We start from the raw sequence: 24,737 nt of genomic DNA on the forward strand, positions 1-24,737 counted from the left end.
ACCAGAGTGTACCGCTGTCTGGCCTCTCGGAGCTTATCTACACACTACCGATATCTACCTACTTATCATGTACCACTTTACCGTGTACCACTTTAGAACCATGTACCACTGCAAACTGTTTCGCGTGGGAATTACCCCACTTGAGCTCTCCCACCATTTCACGTCTAACCTAAAACATCAGAGCGTATTCGGTGATAGATACGAAGATGGATAATGCAGGTTACAATCAACAATAATGGGTACACGATACTCAGGCACGATAACCGAAAAAGCTCCACCCTATCTCGATCCCCACGTTCCATTATCTGGGGTAAGGGTCCATCGCGGGGTAAGTTTGCTGCTGCTGTCCAGGGACAAAGTGGTTCAGTCAAGGATCAAGAATTTAATATTTAAGTCGCCTTCTATCAATACAATCATTTGTGCCTTAGTTGATGTCGACATGATCGAGCAGAACCGACAAGAAGCTTAAAGCGAGGGCATTTGGGATAACAACATCAGAATGAAGTCACACAGAGCTTCTATCATAATCGTCGGCACTGGTGAGTATGCCCCGGAACACGAGTCCAATTGCATACAGAGTTGTGCATCTAACTGTAAATAGGCGTCGGTGGACTGGCTGCAGCAAAGACCTACTTGGAATTAGACCCTGAAGCCGATATCTTGCTTCTTGAGAAGGTAAGATTACTCACATGCGTGATGAAATGATTGATGAAAGATGGCTAAAAGTACATCTGCAGCGATCAGGTCTGGGTGGAGTCTGGGCTGAAGAAAACTGCTACGATGGCCTCAAGACCAATAACCTACGAGGCACCTACGAGTTCACTGATTTCCCCCTCGATGATAGCTATGGCGTCAAGGACGGCGAGCATATCCCAGGTCTTGTTCTCTACAGGTACATGACCGATTTTGCAGTTAAATTCGACGTCTTTCGTCGTATTCGCTTCAATGTCAACATCCACATGATCGAAAAGCTAGACAAAGGCGGCTGGGAGCTCGTTGGCGAGGACAATACCGCTGCCGAAAAGCCCGTCCCAGTGTCATATCGCTGCGAGAAACTCATTATGTGCACTGGTCTTGCATCCACCCCAAACCCTGTGTCATATCCAGGTCGTGAAGCTTTTGGCAAGCCAGTCCTCAACCACGGCCAACTCAAGGTTGAGGCACACGAGGTAGCATCAGATCCCAACGTCATGTCCGTCACAATTGTTGGGGCCTCAAAGACGGGATATGATGCGGTACAACTCATGGCTTCTCGTGGTAAGAAGGTGACCTGGGTCATTCGCGAGTCTGGTGGTGGTGGTGTCTGGATGTCACCGCCCTGGGTCAAGATGGGTCCTTTCACGCTACAGTTGGAGCATGTTGCCACTATGAGGTTCTTCACATGGTTTAGTCCCTGCGTTTGGGGCGAATATGATGGATACTCGTGGGTTCGTCGCTTCTTGCACGGGACATGGCTTGGTCGGACAATGGTGCATCGTCTTTGGGAGAAGATTCGGATGGACACCGTCAACTTCAACGGATACAGGAAGAATGAGTCAATTTCCCAACTAGAACCCTACGAGAGGTAAGCATCTGCCCCTTCTCCTTACGGTTTTGTCTTTGACACGCTGACCTCGACGAACAGTTTGTTTTGGTCTGCTCGAGTCGGCGTCCTCAACTATCCAGGCAACATTCACGACTACGTGACCTCGGGCCAGGTCCAAATCATCAAGAAAGATATCTCGCATCTCTCCAAGAACGGAACGATCAATTTTGCCGACGATACGACTTCCCAAACGGACGCTCTGATAGCCATCACCGGATGGAAGCTCTCACCGAACATCCAGTACAAGCCTGATGGAATCGAAGCGAGTCTCGGCATTCCAACTGAGAACATGAGCAGTGAGGAGCAAGATTTCTGGACCCATCTTGACAAAGATGCCGAACATGAAATCCTACAGAAATTTCCATACCTGACTCGTCCACCCAAGAATGTCATACCCTACAAACAAAAGGTCTCTCCGTACCGCCTGTACCGTGGCATGGCACCACCAGGTCTAACATCACGATCCGATAATTCCATTGTCTTTATTAAGATGGTCCATAGCACCGCCAACATCATCATAGCAGAGACGCAAGCTCTCTGGGCATACGCCTATCTCAACAACAAGATCCAAATCAACAAGGACAGAGTCTATAAGGAGACAGCACTTTCCAGTTGCTACGGCAGATTGCGCTACCCCTGTGGATTCTCAGCGTGGTATCCTGAGTTTGTGTACGATACTGTCCCGTATGCAGACATGTTGCTTCGAGATCTTGGTGTTTGCAGTCGCAGGAAGCAGAGTGCGACACAGGAAGTATTCTCGGGATATACGATCCAGGACTATAAGGGGATCAATAGAGAGTGGGCGGAGAAAAGGCGGTGCTGCGAAGGAAAGAAGCTCATTTAGACGAAGGCGTTTAGGGTTGACTGCGAAGGATGTATAGCTTCAAACGTGACATTTTGTAGTACTTGAAGCTGAGATTGCTCGTGCACATAATAAATGTTACAGCTTCTACTGCTGCATTACCCGCATTGTCTCTGCATACTGTAATGAGTGGTCTACAGTGAAACGGGCTTGTATCTCCAATCAAGGTTCACGTAGGAATGTCGTCGGTGGCTCCTGGCCTGGATTCAAGGCTGAGAACAAGCTTGAGACTACTGAGTCAGTAGCTAGACGCAATGATCTACGTCTGATAGCCCATGGTCTTGGCTTTGTCAAGCCAGCACCCAAGCTGGAATTCAAACCTTGATTATCCGCCACTCAACAGTACCAGAAATCCGGTTTAGTTTACAGCGCTACAGATGACATGACAGTCGGCACTGGTGCAACTGTTTATATCCTCGACTCCGGCATCCGAAGTACGCACAAGAAGTTTGGTGGTCGAGCCGTGTGGGGAGCCAACTTCGTTAGTGGCTCTCCCGATAGAGACGAGTTTGGCAACGGGACACATGTTGCTGGCATTGTGGGCGGCAAGACCTACGGCGTAGCTAAAGGCTGCAGCATGTATGCTGTCAAGGTGATTGACAAGAACGGTATGAACACCATGTCCAATGTCCTTCAAGGCCTGCAGTGGGCTGTCAATCACGCCAAGTCCAAGGGCATCACCAAGAAGAGCATCATTAATGCATCCCTTGGCGGACCCTATACCAAGATTGGGAACGATGCTGTCAAGGCAGCCACTGATCTCGGCATCACTATCGTGGTGGCAGCCGGCAACGAGGCGGAAGATGCTGCCAACTACTCGCCTGCTTCTGCCCCGTCAGCTATTACTGTCGGCGCTATCGATTCTTCTAATTATCGTACTTTGTGGTCGAATTACGGCAAGGTGGTTGATATCTTTGCGCCAGGTAGTGACATCCTCAGCGCGGGGCATCTAAGCGACTCTGGCAGTGTGTACAGGTCAGGCACAAACATGGCTGCGCCGCATGTTGCCGGCCTTGCGGCGTATTTCATGGCAAAGGAGGGACTTCGGGGCTCTGTTGCCGTTACTAAACGCATCATCGGCGCTGCTTACACCACCTTTGTTGGAGAAGCTTTTGATGGTCCTCAACATGTTGCTTATAATGGTGGTGGCAAGTAGCCAGTGTGACAGACAGCCAGGTCAATTCAGTAATATCAAGTGAAATAACATTAAATGATCTCTATGTGAAGTCTAAAGAACTTAGATGCGGAGGTCTATTCTATCCTTCAACATTGTCTTGACAGACTCAACCTTACTCGCCAAATTATCTATATGTGCGCCCTCATACCCCATCATAGCACTGTCCTTAAATACTTCTGAGAGCTCCTCATACGCCAACGGCGTTACATCCTGACCCCTCTCCGCCGACCCTGCTGAGAACGGACACCCGCATGGATCCGCTTTCCGGCATCTTCGCGTAGTGCTCGCATAATCAAAAAGGCCGAGCATGTCCTCCGCGGATCGGAGAGCATCCAGCATCAACTTGACCGCCGTGCCAATCCTGCTGCACACCTCGTCCGTAAGAGGCAGCTCACCGAGCTGCAGCGTCTTGACCCCCGCTGCGTTATGCGACAGGAGTTCGTTGGTGAAGGCGGGGAGTGTCATGCGCAGGTAGGTCTCGAAATGAGTCAGGACTAGACAGTATAGGCGGCGAAGGGATGAGTAGCAGCTCATTGCGAGCATTTTGGTGGGTGCGTCCATGGAGTCTTTGAGACTGTGAGATGCTGTGGATGATGGGGGTGTGATGGATTGGAGGTCTGCGTAGTAGCTGTAGCTGTTGAATGGGGAGACTGAGGATATCGAGTCGCGTCTTGATACTCCAGTCATGTCTTGGGGAAATGCTGAGGCGGCGTGAAATGAGCCTGTGACTTGCGGGATGATCTCTACTAGAGTCCGAGCAAGATGCAAGACGGTGCCAATAGGGTATTCGCAAAAGTTGAAGCTGGGGTATTTGTTGGCAGGTGAACTGCCTGTGAGAATAGCCAACGTGCGGTAAATATCAGCCATGAGATTTGACAGTCGAGTGATTGGCGAAGCCCCATCAATGTCAATGGTCCCGTTGGTCTGGGACTGCGTGCAATCATGCATGAAGGGTGATATCCTCGCCGATGAATCCAACGCAGTGTTTTCAAATTTGGGTGTAGTGGGCTCCGTGACAAGTCCGTAACCAAGAATCTGGTTCGGTACTACGTCGAGCATGGAACCAACATGCAGCCCACCCGCGCTCGCAGATGCTACGCCTGACGGAGTCTGTGCGAAGCTGCCAAACGTCAAACTCGACTCATCCAGTCGGACTCCAAAATCCGGCGTATTCAGCATGGCCCAGATATCTGGTGAGCCTGTATAAGACGAGTCAAAGTTGTCAAAGCTGACTTCTTCGCCAGAGCCAGTCGGTGGAGTCAGAGGCCCCATTTCTCCCTCGCCAGAACTGCCCTCTGACTCGAGGTTCTTTTGGCGCTTTGGGCGGGCCCGTTGGCTATACACGCACTCAACTTTTGCCCTGATACAGCGGGCGCACTTTTGCTGGACGGATTTGTCTTCTGCATTGACGATGCACTTGAGCTTGTGGAATCGACAGCGATCACATGAAGCTCGCACGGAGGGGAAGTTATACGGAGGCATGGTGTTTTTGGGATGAGGATACAGGGTTGACCTAGTGACTGGGCAGTAGAGAGGAGGGTGTGTGTGTCCTTTAGTGATAATGCCAAGTCTTTGGGATTGGGGAGCCAGTGCAGTTTGGGCTGACTCGATACTGTACCGAGGCAGCAGATCAGATGAATCGGGACATTGGCCCCAACCAACTTAAGGCTTGCGAGTCTTATAATCAAGATTACCTCCCGCCCAGGCCAGCCAGCGTTAACAGACAGAGCTGGGGGGGTCACTGCCGAGTTGCCGTCGCCTTGCGTCTCTTACCACTGCGCCACTAGTCAGCATCCATGCCGCAGTTTGCTGAGTGGTTTTATTTATTTCTTCCTGCCGTTGGATTGCATTTCTGATACGCCGCGTATATGCAGCCTCAGCTTTCTGCGTATACTGGATGCAACCAATCTGTACGCTTAAGGTTTCGGCTAGGCTTGACATGGCAGGTTGGTCAGTGCGGTTAAGAGAGAGTACGATAAACAGGGTATATCGTATTCAGGATCAGAACACGTAATACGGTATGTTATCGTCCCGGGGGCACGTGTTTAGCAGCGAGTCAGCGTCATGGTACGGTAGCATCACGTTGTGAGAAGGTTTGCCGATGGGTAGCGTATCTGTTAAGTAGATTTACTAGGGATCTATTCTAACTCAATCTGGTGATGTTGTTTATCTCTAAAAAGGGTACTGAACGAAGGGATGTTGCAGGTAATGAGTGGCGTTGGATACTGATGACACCTGTTAAACCCGTATCCATGACCATTTCATGCATGTCGGTGTCTCATAAATGACGAAATAGACAACGCCCAAGATCAGCTCACCATGTCCTCGGTTCCGCGATTGGAATATGCATGTCGGATCAAAGCAACCACGAACAGGGTATCTTGTCTAACCTGAGCAGCCTTAATAGGTCGAGAGCTTGCTGAATTCGCCACGGGCCCTGATCCGATAACCCCATTTGAAAAAGAGGAAGGGAGCTGGCAGCAGAAGCACGCTAATGCAGGCAAAGATAGTGCTCCCCCAATCGATGCCGATCTTTTCATACATGGGCCAGACAAAGAGAGGAAAGGCACCTGCAGCCATGGATCGGACAAAAGTATTAGCCGCAATAGCGCTAGCACTGTAGCGGGTGAAAGTGTCGACGAGATACTGGAGGGAGGATTGGAAGATGGTGGTGAAGCCAACCCCTGTGAGGAAGACGCCAATGATGGACGGCCATGGGCTAGAGACGTGCTCGACCGAGGTCCCTAAACAGAAGAGAATAACGGGTCAGTCGTCTATGCAAGTCATCTCCACAATTTTTCTCATGTAGGTTCGGGGCGGTTCCGCTAGATATTGACACTTACAGCCAAAAAGGAAAAGACCTGCAGAAAAGGCGAAGCCGCCCACCATCATTGGTGGAAGTCTCGCTTCAGGAACAGGCTTGAAGTTGTTGGCGACGAGCTTCTTTCCGTAATAGATGTTGTTGAAGATGTTGGCCGCCGCGGCAAAGAGACAGCCAATCAACAGCGACAGGAAGGGAAGCTGGCTCACTACGGGTCCCCATCCCCGGAACCGGCCGTATTCTAAGGCGAAACTCTCCAAGCTCGCGTAAAGGATTGCTACAAAGACAAAAAGTCCCCATGAGTCAGCAGTGTTTGGGAAGGTCATAATACAGCAAGCAAGGTAACGTTGACATTTTTGGCCAGGGATATTTGTAGCGCTTACCATAGACGAAAGAGGTATAGATCGTAAGCAAGAGGCAGATTGGATCCAGAAGCATCTGAAACGGTCGGACAAGGTATGTACTCAGTAGACTCTTGAACGTTGGGCTAGTCTCCTCCCACTGTAGTTTTTTGTGTTTTGTTTCAGCCAAGATATCAGCCACGGAAGGGCCGCACGCACAGCGCACCATAAGCAGGAAAGATTACGGTGCGGGACCCGGGATAAGAAGATCTCACGTACCTTAGCGTGGAGACTGAAATTCCCCGTAGACCGACGGAGGCGGCCTGCCTTGCGAGTGAGAAGCACGTCAGCGTGGCTCTCGTCTAGCCACAAGGCGTCTAGGACGAACTGGACCATCATGACGATGCCCGTCAAATACTCGGTCCAGCGCCAGCCGCAGCCGCTCGCGATAAAGGCGCCGCCGATGATAGGCCCCAGGGTCGGCGCCGCAGCGATGGTGATGCCGTAGCAGACCATGGGGGTACCCCGCTGGCGTGGGGTCCAGATGTCGACGATGGAACCGCCTGTGATGGAGATGGGGGAGCTGCCGAACACGCCGGCGAAGAACCTTGTTATTAGGATTGTCTGGATATCCTTGGCGGTCGCAGTGCCGAAGGCGAAGGCTGCGCTAATGAAATAGGGCTAGCGAGGGTCAGCAAGGTCGGTCCATAACGGTAGTGACTGTAGCTTAGATTTGGAGGTACTGTAACAGTGGTGATGGGGCACTTACAGCGAGAGCAGGCCATTTCCGGCCATAAACTTCACACAGAGGCGCCCAGAGCATGGGTCCCAGAGCAAACCCGAAAATGAGTAGACTGGTGCCCGCGTTGGCCACCTCGTACGACACATGGAACTCCTCACTAATCTCTGCTGTGCCAGCCGAGTAAATGGCGGAGGCAAAGGTGATCCAGCATGTAGTCAGGGCCCACAGGGCTGTCGTATACACCTTTTTCCCCATGGGCCAGTTCTGCGGGTTGTGGGTGTCGGAGTCTCCCTCAAAGTCGACCACGTCGCCCGACTGCGCTTCCTCCTCCTTACCCATGTTGAACTGTTCGCTCATTGCAGCTGTCAGTCAGATCATTCAGTGGAGCCCTGTATGTCTCTCCGTGGTTTGGCGGGGTATGCAAGTCTGGATCAGAGCATGTACTGTACTGTAGGGCGGCAAGATAAGGCGCAAAAGTACTCCTTGTTCAGTGAGATTCTGTAGGAGGGAATCCGCAAAAGGATTTCTTTACAGGCCTTTATCATGTTTTCTCTTAGCGCTAGTATCATGTGTTTTCTCTTGATGCTCGTAATGGCCAATTTCGCGAGTGTTTTCGCTCTCTCGCGGACTCGCGCACCTCGCATAACTTATGCGACTGCCGGGCCAATAGCAGCACTAAACACCAACTGCGGGGCATCGTCTCGCACAATTGTCCGCTAACTCGTTCGCCCGATCTCGAGTCTCTGCGACGTTCCAACGGCATCGCTCAACGTCTCTGAAGTCTGTAATTCAGATTGCCAAGACGACTGCCCCAGGTCCTCTAGGGTAATCATCTCTTGTCAGTCACAGCAAGATGGACTCTACTTTGGGCAATCTCTCCATGCCAGGCTTGGCTCAATCGCACGTCCAAGTGCGGACCTGCATCCACTGTCGCCATCGCAGAGTCAAATGCGACCGTCAATTCCCCCAATGCTCTAACTGCATCAGATCCGAAGTCAACTGTGTCTACCCTCCCGGTCGAGGTAGAGCACCAAAGAGGCCGAAGCGCAGCCTCGCGCCCCAACTATCAGAGCGTTTGTCCCGCCTTGAGAGCATCATTGGACAATTCGGTGCTGCTGGTAAGTCATGGCAGCCTTACATTCACTCACTGCAGGTTGTATCTAACAGTTCCATAGCCAGAGAGAACCAGGATACCCCGCAGACTGCGCAAGACAGTGAAGGTCATTCGTTTGAGCAGGACTTTAGCCGTCTCAAAGTCGATGAGTCAAAGAGTTACTACGTGAACAATGCACTATGGGTCACTTTATCCAATGAGGTATATCTTCCATTATGACTTGATATACCTTCTCATGACTCACGTCATTTGTAGGTCGAGGAGCTACGTGATCTTCTTTTTGAGCCTGCCAGTGAAGACGCTGGCTACGAGCCGTCAATCGCTTCATCCGCCACCACAGCCGCTACCTCACCATCAGATCCCCACTTAGGACTCAATGCCGCCATTTTTGGCTACCGCGCAATTGCTTCACCTCTCTATCACTACCATCCCTCACTGCAACAAGCTGTCACGCTCTTTGCCGCATTCAGTGAGAATGTCGCGCCGCTCGTCCGCATATTTCACATGCCGACCTTGACAAGAATCTACTGGGATGCCATTGCATCTCTTGGCACAGTAGACAAGCATACAGAGACCCTGCTATTCACTATCCATTATTCAGCTGTCATCAGTCTCAATCCAGAGCAATGTCTCAGTATTCTGGATGAGACTCGTGAGGCTGCATTGGAAAGATATCGATTTGCAGTTGAACAGGCTCTCGCCCAAGGCAATCTCCTCAGCACTCAGAGCATGACCATGCTGCAAGCCGCAGTCCTTTTCTTGTCTGCACTACCAAATGAAGATGACTCGCGTGCTGCATGGGCACTCACATCGCTGGTCTTCCACATCGCAAGGACCATGGGTCTCCATCGCGACGGCACCATTTTCGGACTGAAGCCCTTCGAGACTGAGCTGCGCCGCCGGTTATGGTGGCAGATCTGCATCATCGATAGTCGCTCGTCAGAATATCACTGCAATGAGCCTATTGCGCAGGGTTTTATCACGGATACCAAACCTCCACTGCACATCAATGATGTTGATTTGTCACCTGAGATGGTGGAGCCTCCAGCTGAAAGATGGGACCGTGCGACTGATATGACGCTCACGTTGATTCGATGTGAGGCTATACAGACAGGTCTGAAGCTTGGTCGTATGAGGCACAAGCAGAACAAAACATCAGATGATGGAGGTACCCCAGGAGTAGCTGACGCCTCCGATTCTCCTAAGACTCTGGCTCAAGAATTGGATAGTCGGTTGCGGGACAGATATCTACCTATCTGCGATACTTCCGTACCATTTCAACTTCTCTCTTCAGCGGTGGCACAAATCATCCTCGGACGATTCTGGCTTATTACCCAGTACTCGGTAGTGTCACGAGAAAAGGAAGTTGATGGCAAAAGCGCGAGCAACCAATTCCCTCCCACTCCCAATACCGCAGGCCAGTTGGAGAACAAAGTGAGAGATGAGCTCTTTCAGACTTCAATCAAGATTTTGGAAGTCTCTGGCATGCTTCTCACAAGCAAAGAGATCATCCAGTTCACATGGTACTCAAAGACTCATATCCAATGGGGCGCCATGGCATTTGTCCTCTCCGAGCTTTGCGCCCGACCTCAATCACCGCAATGTGATCAGGCATGGGACTGTGTCACGACAGTTTACGAAGGATGGAAGGTCGATGAGAGTAGACAGGATGAGACTCGCCTTGCTTTATGGAGACCTATAAAAAGGCTCATGGCTAAGGCTCGCTATGTTAAAGAGATGCAGCAGACTACTCCTGGACGGTCTTCGAACGCGGGCCGTCAAGCTCAGAGAAGAGACCCGGTCATATACTCTCCGTCACCGGGCCTTTTCTCGCAGTATCCAACGCCAGCATACTCTAACAATTGGTATGGACCGTTGCAGCAAACACCGCCTTCTATACCAGCACCTGAGGGATCATTGCCTGGCATGGCAGCAGTGTCACTTGATAGCAGTAGTCAGTCGGATGCTTTACAAAGAGTGCTTGGGACGGAAACGTTAGGCCCTTTTATGGACATGATCCCCGAATGGCCGTGGGTAGATGCTGAACACGGGGCTTCATCTCTGGCGGGGTTTGATCTTGGGCCACCAAGATTCAATTGATCAGATCATCTGCTGGGGACCTGTTTTGATTCTCGGGTTTAATACAATAAAATAACAATTCCTCATCGAAAGGCTACTACAAGATAGAAGTATTTAAATCAGAAGTGTGTATTTAGTCGAATGCAAGGCTATTCTATATGGAATGAATATGACATCTCTATCCTGAAATACATACAATGCTTATACCGCCTGAACTTAGTCAAAGTATCTAGGTACCTCTCTCTTGACAAACTGATCAAAAGATGTAGCCTTACGGCCCGTCAAGAGCTCAACATTACCCCGCGACTTCTCATAGTCCTCAGGAGCATACAGTGCCCTCGTCTCCACCATAGACTTGGCAAGAGACTTGGCTACAACATCAGGGACATGAAGCTTGGCCAGATTCTCAAGGTACTGCTCAACCGTGATGTGATTGACCTTGACCTCTGGTTTACCAGCAGCCACAAGCTCCCGGTTGATAATCTCCCACTGCTCCGTCTGCGACAGCAAAGCCGGTCCGCTGAGATACACAACATCCTTCTTGGGCTCTCCCTGATAGCCACTCGCGTACAGCCGCGGGTTGACTAACACGGCAGCAGCCGCACGCCCAATATCCTTGGGATCAATGGGATCATGCGGCACCTCCGGAGCTAGCAGGTTGACTTGTTTAGGCTCCGAAGATCGATCAAGGTAGATTCTTAGCGGGTTGCTCGCAAAGAACCCGGCCCGTACCGCTGCATGTGGCACCTCGAGCTCCTCCAGCGCAATCTCGACCTGCGCATGCTGCCACGGTATGAAGTGGTCAGGCTTGATGGATCGGATGTCACCCTTGGTGGTGCCCGCGGTCCTGACCTGACTCGTCGACAGGAATACGACGTACTGGATGCCAGCGTCGCGCAGGGCGGCGATGGCACCACGCAACGTGTCCTTGGAGCGCACGGCGTAGATGAAGGCTGCCTGGGCGCCTGTGTCATGCACGGCCCGCTTGAGGGAGTCGGGGTCGGTTAGGTCGGCACTGATGCGCTGCAGGTCTGCGGCGTGTTCCTGGGAAGGGGATATCCACTCGTTGTGCTTGGTTGTGTCGCGTAGGGCGATGGAGACGTGGGCGCCGAGAGCATGGGCCTCGAGTGCTACGGCGGAGCCAACTTCGCCGGTGGCACCAAAGACGAGGACTTTGGAGAAATGTGGAGATGACATGGTTGTGAGTGAGTGAGTGAGTGAGATAAGCAGGGATGGAGGGTGTCAGTCAAGGTAGTACAGTACAGGGCAGTGAGATGAAATGGTAGGGCAGCTGAGGCTTGTTTCGGTGAAGCAGAGTGTGTTGACGTATCAGCGTTTATGTACTCACATTCGAGCTCCGAAGATATCCGCCTGCAATTACTGAGATTTCCGAACTTCAGCGTCTTCCTTCGCGATCGTTGCGTCGCTCAAGTCTCGGATAACACGCCCGAAGACGCGTGTGTGGAGACTCGCCATCTCGCATAATCGCATAACTACGGCCCGCGATTGGTTCGCTCTGTTAACCCCTGGAATGTGTCATGTCCAGATTTGGTAACACTTCGTCTTGGCGATCTGAGCAATCTGAACATGGAAATCCCTGGTTGTCACGGAGCGTCAGTTCGTGCTACTGTGCGACAAGCTGTCTGTCAATTAAGTCTAGATGGCAATAAACTCAAACTTTTTAGTGCACAGATACTAACGCACATGATGTTGACTAAAATTGATAGCACGGCCCTTTTTGGCTCTGTCGCGTTGCTTGAAAACTTCAAAGTGATTAATTAGCTCAATTGGGCGGAATCACTCGTTGTGCATCGATGGTCGCGATGTTACAAAGCAGGCAAAAGCCATTACAGAATAAAGAAGGAAATGAGAGGAAAAATGGGGATAAGAGAGTTAGACCAATTTTATCGTATTTCTAACCTTGATCAAATAATTAAAGCCGTATAACTAAATCTATTAAACCCTTACCCTAGAACAACGTCAATAACAGACATGAAGCTACCATAAGGCGTGTTGACAGCATTAATCTTAAGCCTCGAATCCACCGCCTCCAAAATCGCTTTCCAACCCTCGAGATCTCGCTCAAGTGAATTAAACAGCTGCATCATACCCACATCACGAGATCGCAAAACTCGCTCATTTACAGATGAAACAGTGCCAGGCTCAGGAACCACAAAGTCCATGATCAACACGTGAGACTTCTGACCCATGGACTCAACAGTGTTCTTTAGGATCTTGACAGAGTTCTCAAAGTCCCAGTTATGAAAGATCTGGCGCAAGAGGTAGATATCCGCGCCGACGACTGGTTGTTTCTGGAAGAAGTCGTATTCTTGGAATTGGATGCGGTTGGCGATGCTGGGCTCATTGTTCTCCTTGATGACTTTGGCGCCTTCTTCGACGACGTGGGGGATGTCTTGGATGATGAAGGTGAGATCGGGGAAGGCTTCGGCGAGCTTCACGCAACTGTGGCCAATATTGCCTCCAATCTTTATGAGATATGTTAGTAGCAGCGATATAATAAGCGTGGGGGAGACTTACATCAACAACATTGGCCTTGCCAAGTCCGGCCCAGTCAAAGCCACTAACAAGATGCTTCAAGTCACTCTTGGGACTAGTGGCAATGGCATCCATGACACGACCGAAAAGCTTGTAAACATCAGGTTGCTTAGCAATGTACTCATACATGCGAAGGTCAGTGTTGAACGCAGCATTGAAAGCGGCCTTGTTGGGAGCTGTGCTGTCAGGCCATCTCTCATGCGCAGTGACCATAGATGCGATGACTGGGGCGATGATGCTTGTCATCCAGACTCTCTGATCGGAGAATCTGTTGTTGGTCACCAGAGCAGCTGAGGTTGCTGAGTGGGCGATGAAGCCGGGCTCAGGCTCGGCAAAGAGATGGTTCGTCATGCCCATGCGAGCGAGAGTCTTGAGCCGCAACTCAGCTACACCAGCCTTGGAGGCTAGCTCTGTGTATGAGATCTTGCCATCCAAGGGCACGAGCTCGAAGATCTTGAAGTGGCTCATCCATCGCAGGATCTCCATGTAATGATACTGCAAGTGTTACTAAAAGCTATAGAAAATGATTATGGTAAATTACTTACACCTGTGATGACATTTTGCAAGTACTCGCCAGGGCCAGAGACGAGCTGGAAGATTTGCAACGCACTGTCAAGGATCTTCTCCTTCGCAACCTGAGCTTCTTCAGGCGCATCAGGCGACAAGTTGATGATGGGTGCATCCCGCTCGAAGCTAGGCTCGGGGAGTTTGTTGGCGCGGAGGTACCCGTTCAACGTGGTGGTGTTCTTGTTGAGGTCCTGGACTAAGACCTCCAGGGGTGACAGGGCAGCATGCCCATTCACGCCATTAGTACCGTTGGCGCCATTGATAGTAGTGCCGTTAGTACCATTGGTACCGTTGGAAATGCCGTTTGAAACCATATTGGGCGATGTAATTGGTAAATGTCAAAGACGAGGGAGATAATGTTGAATTGCTGTTGATGAGATGATGCTGAGGAAATGGAAATCAACAGAGGCTTATCAGGTCTATAAAGTGGTGCCATTTGAATCCAGCTGTAATGGCAGAGAGCCGCGATGGTTCAGCGTCCTACCTGTTTAGGAAGTCCGAAGTCCTCCGATCTATGCGTGTTTCACCATGCGTGAATGAGGCGACTTTCAAAATTCGGATATCTTCGGCCAGTGCTTATGCATAAGCTACACTAGCGAGGCGCTGTCTACTCAAATAAACAACAACACCCCAAAAGGCACAGCCGCTTAACGAAATCTCGTGAAAGCTCGTAAACCGGGACAATTTAATCCACAATATTCTACTACATCTCACTATCGTCATGGCTGAGCCAAAGCAGCATTATGAAGTCATCATCGCCGGAGGAGGGATCGCTGGAGTCACTCTCGCGCTGATGTTTGAGAAACTCGGCATCAGCTATTTTCTCCTTGAGGGCCGCGATACTCTTGAGTCTGATCGAGGCGCTGGTATTGGTCTGCAGCCAAATGGTCTGCGTATCCTTGATCAGCTTGGTCTCGTGGAGGATATTGAGGAGGCTACTATTCCGCTTGAGAAGTGGTTCTCTTATGACAGCGAGGGGAATCTGATGAATGACTCTGACGCCATGGGTCAATATCGTGAAAAGTTGGTATAATTAATCTGTTCTCTGGCTGTTGACTAATGGTACGTGTAGGATCGGATATCCTGTTGCTTTTATTGAACGTCGCAAGCTGCTGCCCATCATGGTTCGTCACATTCAGCGCACAGAATGTGTAAGGACTTCAGCACGCGTTGCTTCAATTGAGGAGAGCGGCGATCATGTCACTGTGACGACAACCGATGGCCTGTCTCTTACAGCAGACATTGTTGTTGGTGCCGATGGCGTGCGAAGCGCTGTCCGCACGCACATCGACTCAAAGCTTCCTGAACCTTTGACTGCAGATGATTGTAAGTTCCCAATCTATTTCATCTCTATGAAATAATACTAACTAATGACTAGACATCAGCGTTGCCTGCTCCACAGTCTACGGCATGTCAGCGCCCACCCAAGGCATCGCCCCAGGTGAACGCTTCGCCGTTTATCGCGAGAACCAAACAGTCATCGGCTTCACAGGCAAAGACGGAATTGTATTCTGGTTCGTCTTCGAGAATCTCAACCAGAACGTCCCGCTGTCTCAAGCCCCACGATACACTGAAGCTGAAGCTGAGGTCCTCTGCCTAAGCGTTGCTCACACCCAAGTCACCCCCAAGCTCAAGTTTGGCGAGATCTACAAGAACCGTATAGTAGCGGTCAAGATTGGCGTTGAGGAAGGTGTCGCGAAGGGATGGAACACTGATCGCGCTGTGATTGTCGGCGATGCAGCTTGTAAGACTACACCAGCTGGTGGACAGGGCGCCAACCAGGCTATTGAGTCCTGCACCGTGTTCGTCAACAAGCTCATGGCTGCTCGAAAGACACTTCAGCCTGGTGAGAAGCTGTCTGGCGAGACAGTCAAGTCTATCCTCACAAGCTATGCTCAAGAGCGCGCACAGCCAGCTACTACAGCCTTGGAAAGATCTCAAATGGTTGGCAAGGCACTTCTGTGCACGCCTGGTCCTGCAACTACTCTTGTCAAGGATATGTTGAAACTTAGCAACGAAGACTGGCTTTTGCGTGCGTTTATGGCACTTTCTGCTGCGCCGTATCTGGAGGATGTTGAACTTACGGCTAGAGGACATCTTTATAACAAGGCTGTTGATGAAGCAAGGGCTGAGATGGCGAGACGTCAGAAGGTGGCGAAGGAGGTTAAGGAGGCCGAGGAGAAGGAGAGTCAGAAGGCGGCGATTTTGCAGGAGAATGAGCAGAGGAATGAGTTTGTGGGACTTCGGAATCCAGTGCAGGCGGCGACTGGAGTCGTTGAAGTTGGTTCTTAGAATAGCCTCTCGAAAGACTTATTCGATCCCAATCCAAGCTATCTGTTACTCATCCCATTCACCACCCACTTCACGTAGTTCAGCGGTGATACTTGATTGAGAAAGATGCTTACTCGTTATGGCTTGCACAACTGATTGATTATGTTACCTGTTTCATTGATGTGCTTGACCTAACGGTCCATTGCAGCCACAAGATTCTGCTCCGTATCATGATATCAAGTTCAATTCTTAGCCATGTAACTACAGAATATTGGATTGCTACAATACTGAAGCCAACTGTCAAAGAAAGTCTATGCAAGTGCCGAGATTCGAGTCACCATCCAGGTACAGAGCCTAACGTTAGTTGGCATTCACACATTAGCGCATCGCCTCCATGGCTCTCCTCTTGACTCCATTCGTCCTCGGTTCACGGCACATACTACGCCACTCTAACAGTTTCAGCTTCCCCTGCAAGATAAGACTTCGGACCTCTTCGGAGCTTCATCTCTGATCTGATCCTGCGTGGCGTACTTAGCCGCTATACTGACCCTAGCCCACCATGCAAGCCACTACGGACATTTTCGCAAAAGCGCGGACCCAACACTAGCTCGCCAACCAGCACCCTTACGAGTTAGTTACGAATTACCAAAAAGGGCCATGTATGTTTAAACCTCTACAGTATAAGCCAGATACATCTTGGCACAAACAACGTCGAGACAAACGAATATTGCACCTTTGTTACTGCTTTCAACAGCGATTCTTCTTGCCATCCTTCATCCTTCACGATGGCGTCCTCAGCAGATGTGTACGTCTTTGGCGATCAAAGCACTCCCGTTCTTGATAAACTACAAGCCCTTGTCCGCGTGAAAGACAACGCGCTTTTGACTTCCTTTCTTGGCGAGGCGTTTTTGGCAGTTCGGCGTGAGATCGTTTCGCTGTCGTCTTTGGAGAGGAAATCGATTCCCGAGGCTGAAAGCTTGAGTTTGCTCTTGGAGGGCGTTCGGAGGAGTGAACCTCATGCAGCGCTGGATAGTGCTTTTGTTTGCATTTATGAGATTGGATACTATATCGAGTAAGTCAGATGAACAGGCAGAAGGTGGGGGTTTGCTGACTGAATCGAAGCTATCTTGCCCGTTCGGATAAGCAACATCCATCGGCCTCTCCATCTTTTCTACTCGGTATTTGCACTGGTAGCATTGCAGCAGCGGCTGTGAGCTGCGCTAAGGATGTTTTTGAGATCTCGAGACTGGGTGTTGAGGCTGCTACTGTTGCTTTCCGACTTGGAATGCATGTTCGCAGACGAGCTGAGAACCTTGGGTATTCGACACCCTCAAGTTGGTCTATGATTCTGTCTTCGAATCAGGAAGAGCTTGTCTCAGAAGCTTTACAACAATTCTCAAATGAGAAGGTGAGATCACGAGTTCCAGCATTGCAAATTTGAGTGAAGCTCATTTATCTTTCTAGAATCTTACTCCCAGCACGCGTCCCTACATCAGCGCCATCGGTCCTGGTTTCACAACGATCAGCGGTCCCCCATCTATCCTCGAATCACTGAAGGCCTCCGATGCTTTCTCTGGAAAGAGGTTATATCCAGCTCCCATCTATGGTCCCTACCATAACTCTTCAGCATACTCCGAGTCGAGCCTCGACAATACCCTAGCATCAATCCTCCAAGATATTGAGTTCCTAGAGAACAAGATGCTCATACCCATCATCTCCTGCGCATCAGGATCTCGTTTACACCAGCTTTCCTTCGGAGACCTCCTCGACGACGTTTTGAGCAGCGCTCTCTCTCAGCAAATCCGCATGGATCTCGTCACTGATGCTCTACTCGAGACAATTTCTGGTACTGAAGCTACCTTGATACCAGTCAATGCTCAAACGACTGTTTGTAGCCTTTCTGACTGGCTGGCCAAGCGAGGAGCTACAACTCTCATGGGACCAACCTTGGAGAGCATGGCAAAAGACCGAGCAGAACCCCAAGTTGCTCCCGGCGACGACAACAAGATCGCCATCATCGGCTTCAGCGGACGATTCCCAGAAGCCGACAACCTCGATGAGTTCTGGGATCTTCTCATCCGCGGCCTCGACGTCCACAAACCAGTCCCCGAAGAGCGCTTCGCTCGCGACCACTACGATCCAACCGGCCAGCGCAAGAACACCAGCCAAGTCCAGTACGGCTGCTGGTTAAAGTCTGCAGGTCACTTTGATACCCAGTTCTTTCACATGTCGCCCAAGGAAGCTATACAGACAGATCCAGCTCAGCGACTGGCCCTGCTCACAGCCTACGAAGCCCTCGAGATGGCTGGAGTGGTACCTGACCGAACTCCCTCTACCCAGAGGAACCGCGTGGGCGTTTATTACGGTACCACGAGTAATGATTGGGGTGAGGTGAACTCCTCGCAGGATGTTGATACGTACTACATTCCTGGAGCGAATCGTGCCTTTATTCCTGGACGGGTCAATTACTTCTTCAAGTTTACGGGCCCGAGTATCGCCGTTGATACTGCTTGCTCTTCGAGTCTCGCGGCGATCAACCTTGCGATCACGTCGTTGAAGAACAGAGATTGCGATACTGCGATTGCTGGCGGGACTAACGTCATGACGAACCCGGACAACTTCGCAGGCCTCGATCGCGGGCACTTCCTTTCTCGCACTGGCAATTGCAAAGCGTTTGACGATGGTGCAGACGGTTACTGCCGTGCTGATGGAATTGGCACTTTGATTCTCAAGCGCCTCCCAGACGCCATCGCAGACAGTGATCCCATCTTTGGTGTCATCCTCGGAGCTCACACCAACCACTCAGCAGAATCCGTCTCCATCACCCGACCCCTCGCAGACGCACAGGAGTACCTCTTCAAGAAACTCCTCAACGAGACTGGTATCCACCCTCACGATGTTAGCTACGTCGAGATGCACGGCACAGGCACCCAAGCCGGCGACGCAGTTGAGATGCGCTCAGTCCTCAACTCATTCGCCTTCGATCACAGCCGCCCGCGAGACAAGAGTTTATATCTCGGCTCAGTCAAAGCAAACGTCGGACACGCTGAATCAGCCTCTGGCGTTCTCGCCATCATCAAGGTGTTGCTTATGATGCAAAAGAACACTATCCCTCCGCACTGCGGCATCAAGACCAAGATCAACCAGGGCTTTCCTAAGGATTTGGATCATCGTGGTGTGCGCATTGCGTTGAAGGATAGCGTGGAATGGACTCGTCCTGAGGGTGGTAAGCGCAGAGTCTTGGTTAACAATTTCTCTGCTGCTGGTGGCAACACGTCTTTGCTGCTTGAGGATGCTCCTGCTGTTCATCCTGCACGACAGCATCAAGATGTAGATGTTCGTACTGAGCATGTCGTTGCTGTTTCGGCGCGTTCTACCAAGGCTTTGGAAGAGAACTTGAAGGCTCTCGAGGCCTTCATCGCCAACTCTTGGGCTCCGGAGGGTGACCTTCTCTCCCAGCTTTCGTACACCACTACTGCTCGGCGTGTGCACCACAGTCGACGCGTTGCGTTTGTCACCAACGGTCTTGATGACTTGAGAAAGTCACTTCTCAAGGCTTCTGCCGCCGCTGGTCAGGTCAAGGGCATTCCGGCGGTGTCGCCCAAGGTCGGGTTCCTGTTTACCGGACAGGGAGCGCAGGAGACTGCCATGGCCATTGGGTACTACAAAAGCTTCTCCTCTTTCCGATCGGATATACACCAGCTTGACTCTATCGCAACTCTTCAAGGTCTCCCATCTGTCCTTCCACTTATTCATGGCACGACACCCGTTGAGGATCTGTCTGCAGTTATCGTGCAACTCGGAACTTGCATCATTCAGATCGCGCTCGCCCGTTTCTGCATCAGCCTCGGTATTACTCCCCAGTATGTCATCGGACACAGTCTGGGCGAGTATGCTGCTCTCCAGATTGCAGGCGTTCTCAGCGTCAACGATGCCATATTCCTCTGTGGTCACAGGGCAGCGCTTCTTGATAAGAAGTGTACTGCCTACACGCACGGCATGGTCGCTGTTAAAGCCGCGGCTGATGACTTGAGGCAGCACATCTCCTCTGACCTGAAGGTCGAGATTGCTTGTGTCAATGGCGCTGAAGACACTGTCCTCAGCGGTCCCAATGCGGATATCGAGTCGCTCTGCGGGAAGTTGACTCAGGCTGGCTACAAGCTGCACAAGCTGGAGATTCCGTTTGCCTTCCACTCATCCCAGGTCGATCCCATTCTAGATGATCTTGAAGAACTGGCTTCTCAGGTTGAGTTCCACGAGCCCAAGCTGCCCATCGTCTCGCCTCTCCTTTGTACACTGCTCACCGGCGATACCCTCGGTCCCCAGTACATCCGCCGTCATTGCCGTGAGACCGTTGACTTCCTCAGTGCTATCAAGATGGCTGAAGCACAAGGCATCATGGACAGAAGCGGTATGTGTATCGAGATCGGAGCGCATCCCATCCTCACGCGAATGGTCAAGTCGATCATTGGCCAAGAGTTCCGATGCCTTGCCTCTCTCCGCCGCAAGGAGGACCACTTCAAGACACTTGCGGACTCTCTTTGCGCCTTGCATCTGGCTGGCTTCTCTGTTAACTGGGACGAGTATCATCGTGACTTTGCTTCATCTCGCAATGTTCTTCAGCTTCCCAAGTATAGCTGGCAGCTTGCAAACTACTGGATGCAGTACAAGTACAGCTGGTGTCTTACCAAAGGCGATGAACCTGTCGAGACCACTGCAATTGGTGTACCCGTGCAGGCGAGAGCACTGCGACTCAGCGATTCAGTGCACAATGTCATTGAGCAGGTTCATGGTGACAAGAGAAGCTCCATCACTGGTGAGTCTGACATGCATGACCCATCTCTCTTGGCCATTGCGCAAAACCATCGTGTCAACAATTTGACTATGGCTCCTTCGGTTAGTCCCTCCTCGCTCGCACTTCTGTTGGACTCACTCACTGGCTTTACAATTCTCAGACTCTCTTCGCCGACATCGCATTCACCCTCGCCAAGCACCTCATCGAGAACCACGGCCTCGACACACAGACGAACCTACCCTCCATCAACAACATGGCCGTCGAAAAGGCTCTCATCGTCGGAGAGACTGGGCCTCAGTTGTTCCGAGCATCGCTTGACATGGACTGGACTTCCATGCATGGCTCAGTTCGTATCTTCAGCGTCAATGCAAGCGGAAAGCAGACTACTCTCCACGCAGTCTGTGATGTCGCGGTCGAGAACCCGAGCACCCACCGCGAAAGCTGGCAGAGCCACGCTTACCTCATCCAGCGAGGCATCAAACAGCTTGTCCAAGGTGCCAGTGATGGTTCTGCCCATATGATGCGTCGTGGCCTCTTGTACAAGATCTTCTCCAACTCAGTCCAATACGGGTCTGCTTTCCAAGGCATCGAGCAGGTTTGGTTCGACAGTGAAGGTCTCGAAGGAACTGGCAAGGTCTTCATGCCCTCTGGCAAGGATACCTTTGCGCTCAACCCGTATTGTTGTGACAGCCTAGGTCATATCACTGGCTTCATCATGAACTGCAGCGATAGCTTGGATCTCGATGATCACGTCTACATCAACCATGGCTGGCGCACTCTTCGTCTGGTCGAGCCTTATCAGTGCGATGTTCAGTATCAGACATACGTCAAGATGCAGGCTGTTGGCTCTGACGACTCAACTTACAGTGGAGATGTCCATGTTCTTCGTGATGGGAAGATCATCGGTATCTGTGGTGGCGTCACCTTCAAGAAGGTCGCTCGCAAGGTACTGGAGATGCTTCTTCCCAAGCCTTCTGGCGCAAAGGCCAAGCATGGTGCTGTCAAGCATGTTGCTCCCGAGCCCATCAAACACGCTGTTCTTACTCCCCCATCCACCACTAGCCATAGTCTTGGCACAGTATCGCCTCCCGAACAAACAGAATCGCCGGTTGGCTCTGCTTCTGGTCTTGTTCAGAAGGCTCTCGAGATCATTGCCGATGAGATTGGCGTCGATATCTCTGACCTCACTGACTCTACACTCTTGGCCGACCTGGGCGTCGATTCACTCATGTCCTTGACCATCCTTGGCAACTTCCGAGAAGAGCTTGACCTGGACATACCCGCAGCACAGTTCTACGAGTTCTCGACCGTTCAGGATCTCAAGTCCTTCCTTGGAGCCAACGACCAAGATTTCTCAAGCTCAAACTCTGAGGCAGAGAGTTCCGCGTCTAGTGCTGCTTCAACATCCCCCAGTGACCATGGGGACGATGTCGTTGAGGTCAAGCCCGTTGTAGCTGAGATTCCTCGCTCGACCTCTACGATCTTGCAGGGCACCAAACACTGTTCGCGAACGCTCTTCCTCTTCCCTGACGGTGCTGGCTCGGCAACTTCTTACGTCACTCTCCCGTCCATTTCGCCGGATATGAGAGTCATTGGATTGAACAGTCCGTACCTCACCAAGCCGCATGAGTTCAACTGTGCTCTGCAAGACATCACTGGCTCTTACTTGAACGAAGTACGTCGTCGCCAACCCTCAGGTCCTTACCATCTTGCCGGCTGGTCAGCGGGAGGCGTATCAGCTTTCGACGCCGCTCGACAACTCGTCTCCGAGGGAGAGGTAGTCGAGAGCCTCATCCTGATTGACTCACCCAACCCCGTCGGTCTCGGCAAGCTACCAAAGCGTATGTACGACTTCCTCGAAAAGTCAGGTATCTTTGGCGCTTTCGAGATGGGTGAGGAAGCTCAAGCACCACCAGATTGGCTCTTCCAGCACTTTTGTGTCTTCATCGAGGCTCTGGATAGGTACGTGCCCGAACCGTTTGAGCATGGCATGGCACCCAAGACGACCATCATCTGGGCTGCAGACGGCGTGTGCAAGAACCCTGATGATCCTCGTCCTGAGGCACAGCCTGATGATCCTCGGGGAATGAATTGGCTCTTGAATAACAGGGAGGACTTTGGGCCGAATGGTTGGGACGAGTTTATTGGTCCTGAGAACATTGGCACAATGGCGATTGAGAATGCCAATCACTTTACTATGATGAGGGAGCCGATTGCGTCGGCCCTCTGTGCGAAGATCCGGGAGGCGATGGGGGTGAATTGATCTGGGATTTAAAGCAGCTGTATTTCTCCTATTTAGATATTCTTATTTTTATTTCCTATAATACCTATTCTCACATCTTGCACTGTCCATATTATACGCTCTATCCCTCGGGTGTAAATCTCACCCGCCCGCTGTGTCAGCGCACTGACGTAAGTTAGTGCCAGCTCCAACTGGACTTCAGTAGCTTTACTACCTATAATTTCCCCTCAATTACTCACATCAGTTCAGACCTCTTTCACACCTTCATTGCATCATGACCACTCCGCAGGCCCGTGTTAGTATACCCACCGTAAAAGACGGTGCTGAATGGCCCTTTCTCTATCGAATCTACCTCAACTGCCTCGCTTGGACTGTGCACAAGCTTGTATCATTTCTGACTGGTCTGAATGAGGGTCATGATCTACAAATCAAAATCGACACCCCGGGACTGGGAGCAGGGCATGTTATCTGCAACGTGTGGCTACCCCGATCTACCAACGGAAGTGAGCCAAAACATCCACTGGTGTTAGTTCTCGAAGGCGGAGGTTTTGTCTTTAGACATCCTAAAGATGGAAGGTTAAATAATCGTCGAATTGTTGATCAGGTATGTTGCCTACACTACACTACGCACGGATGCCACTCCGGCCTGATACCAGCGCAGACCCGAGCAATCGTCATGTCGGTTGATTACGCCAAAGCGCCACGATACCCGTATCCACACGCGTTGCTGCAGGCCTATGAAGCCCTGCGTTGGGCTCTGACGTGCCCAGCTGCCTGTCAAGGCATCTGTGTTGATCCTTCACGAGTAGCGATTGGAGGAAACTCTGCCGGTGGCAATTTAACCGCATCTTTATCTCTACTGCTGTCCTTTCGAAGTGGTCCTTGTTACACCTTCAGGGAGCGCCTACCACTGGACTTCAAACAGGTCATGCATTTCATGCTTTACCCCAGCCTCGAACTGCGCTTGCCATACGACCTCAGGCTCTCTCGCTCTACTACCGACGCCCAGAAGCATAGCCTACCTACTTGGATGGCCCAAGCAATGGAACAGTCATACTTGCCGCCAAGAATCTGCAAGGACGACGTCTTTGTATCTCCTGTCGCTGCTAGCATAGAACTTCTCCGTGAACTGGATATACCGCCTGCTTTACTCTTCACCGGCAGCCTGGATTGTCTCAAAGAGGAGGGCTTCTGTTATGCGCAAAATTTTACGAAAAGCGACAAGGAAGTCTCTTTCCATGAATTCGGAGGTGGCACTCACGGGTTCTCGGTCAGACCAAAGGAGGGGAGCTCGGAGGCGCAGAACATCTACGAGGAATGTTGGGATAGAATATGTCGTTCACTACGAGAAGCGTCCGTATAGCCTCCATAAAGACGAAGGTTACTTACTCTAAATAGTTACAGTCAATTAAAAAAGCAAGAGTATTAAATAAGGGTCTTCGTTAGTAAATTAGATATAGGTAAAACTATCCGGTAGATGCATAATGGCAGCTACAGCCGTAAGAAGAGTTAAGAGAAGATTAACTTTAATGGAAGCATCTTGATCCAGTGTGCTTATGGCCTATTTCAACATTGATCCCGATCC

At 51.1% G+C, this 24,737-nt stretch overlaps 8 protein-coding genes across 8 annotated transcripts; 4 read left to right on the forward strand and 4 right to left on the reverse strand.

Moving 5' to 3' along the window:
• Positions 1 to 499: 499 nt before the first annotated feature.
• FTJAE_5488 (dimethylaniline monooxygenase) lies at positions 500 to 3,603 on the forward strand (the record flags this gene model as incomplete). The annotated part of the gene is made up of 6 exons (XM_037352000.1): positions 500 to 539; positions 602 to 675; positions 738 to 1,564; positions 1,625 to 2,269; positions 2,532 to 2,710; positions 2,810 to 3,603. 6 exons carry the CDS (start codon positions 500 to 502, stop codon positions 3,601 to 3,603), a joined length of 2,559 nt encoding a protein of 852 aa, XP_037207425.1.
• An 81-nt stretch (positions 3,604 to 3,684) lies between these two features.
• FTJAE_5489 (C6 transcription factor) lies at positions 3,685 to 5,106 on the reverse strand (the record flags this gene model as incomplete). Its single annotated transcript, XM_037352001.1, has 1 exon — positions 3,685 to 5,106. The coding sequence occupies one exon, from the start codon at positions 5,104 to 5,106 to the stop codon at positions 3,685 to 3,687; it is 1,422 nt and encodes a 473-aa protein (XP_037207426.1).
• Positions 5,107 to 6,024: 918 nt separating this feature from the next.
• On the reverse strand, positions 6,025 to 7,885 carry FTJAE_5490 (major facilitator superfamily transporter; the record flags this gene model as incomplete). Its single annotated transcript, XM_037352003.1, has 5 exons — positions 6,025 to 6,368; positions 6,468 to 6,722; positions 6,829 to 6,946; positions 7,066 to 7,467; positions 7,556 to 7,885. The coding sequence occupies 5 exons, from the start codon at positions 7,883 to 7,885 to the stop codon at positions 6,025 to 6,027; spliced, it is 1,449 nt and encodes a 482-aa protein (XP_037207427.1).
• Positions 7,886 to 8,381: 496 nt separating this feature from the next.
• On the forward strand, positions 8,382 to 10,742 carry FTJAE_5491 (bikaverin cluster-transcription factor; the record flags this gene model as incomplete). Its single annotated transcript, XM_037352004.1, has 3 exons — positions 8,382 to 8,646; positions 8,704 to 8,843; positions 8,898 to 10,742. 3 exons carry the CDS (start codon positions 8,382 to 8,384, stop codon positions 10,740 to 10,742), a joined length of 2,250 nt encoding a protein of 749 aa, XP_037207428.1.
• A 195-nt stretch (positions 10,743 to 10,937) lies between these two features.
• Positions 10,938 to 11,918, reverse strand: FTJAE_5492 (NMRA-like transcription factor; the record flags this gene model as incomplete). The annotated part of the gene is made up of 1 exon (XM_037352005.1): positions 10,938 to 11,918. One exon carries the CDS (start codon positions 11,916 to 11,918, stop codon positions 10,938 to 10,940), a length of 981 nt encoding a protein of 326 aa, XP_037207429.1.
• Positions 11,919 to 12,685: 767 nt separating this feature from the next.
• On the reverse strand, positions 12,686 to 14,158 carry FTJAE_5493 (bikaverin cluster-O-methyltransferase; the record flags this gene model as incomplete). Its single annotated transcript, XM_037352006.1, has 3 exons — positions 12,686 to 13,207; positions 13,260 to 13,772; positions 13,823 to 14,158. 3 exons carry the CDS (start codon positions 14,156 to 14,158, stop codon positions 12,686 to 12,688), a joined length of 1,371 nt encoding a protein of 456 aa, XP_037207430.1.
• Positions 14,159 to 14,565: 407 nt separating this feature from the next.
• On the forward strand, positions 14,566 to 16,136 carry FTJAE_5494 (FAD-dependent monooxygenase; the record flags this gene model as incomplete). Its single annotated transcript, XM_037352007.1, has 3 exons — positions 14,566 to 14,867; positions 14,917 to 15,170; positions 15,223 to 16,136. 3 exons carry the CDS (start codon positions 14,566 to 14,568, stop codon positions 16,134 to 16,136), a joined length of 1,470 nt encoding a protein of 489 aa, XP_037207431.1.
• A 764-nt stretch (positions 16,137 to 16,900) lies between these two features.
• FTJAE_5495 (polyketide synthase) lies at positions 16,901 to 24,515 on the forward strand (the record flags this gene model as incomplete). The annotated part of the gene is made up of 6 exons (XM_037352008.1): positions 16,901 to 17,187; positions 17,238 to 17,523; positions 17,580 to 21,011; positions 21,071 to 23,164; positions 23,442 to 23,756; positions 23,814 to 24,515. 6 exons carry the CDS (start codon positions 16,901 to 16,903, stop codon positions 24,513 to 24,515), a joined length of 7,116 nt encoding a protein of 2,371 aa, XP_037207432.1.
• Between the last annotated feature and the right edge of the window lie 222 nt (positions 24,516 to 24,737).

The sequence above is a fragment of the Fusarium tjaetaba genome (genome assembly GCF_013396195.1).
Source record: "Fusarium tjaetaba strain NRRL 66243 chromosome Unknown NRRL66243_c0000106, whole genome shotgun sequence".
In the NCBI taxonomy this organism is placed as follows: domain Eukaryota; kingdom Fungi; phylum Ascomycota; class Sordariomycetes; order Hypocreales; family Nectriaceae; genus Fusarium; species Fusarium tjaetaba.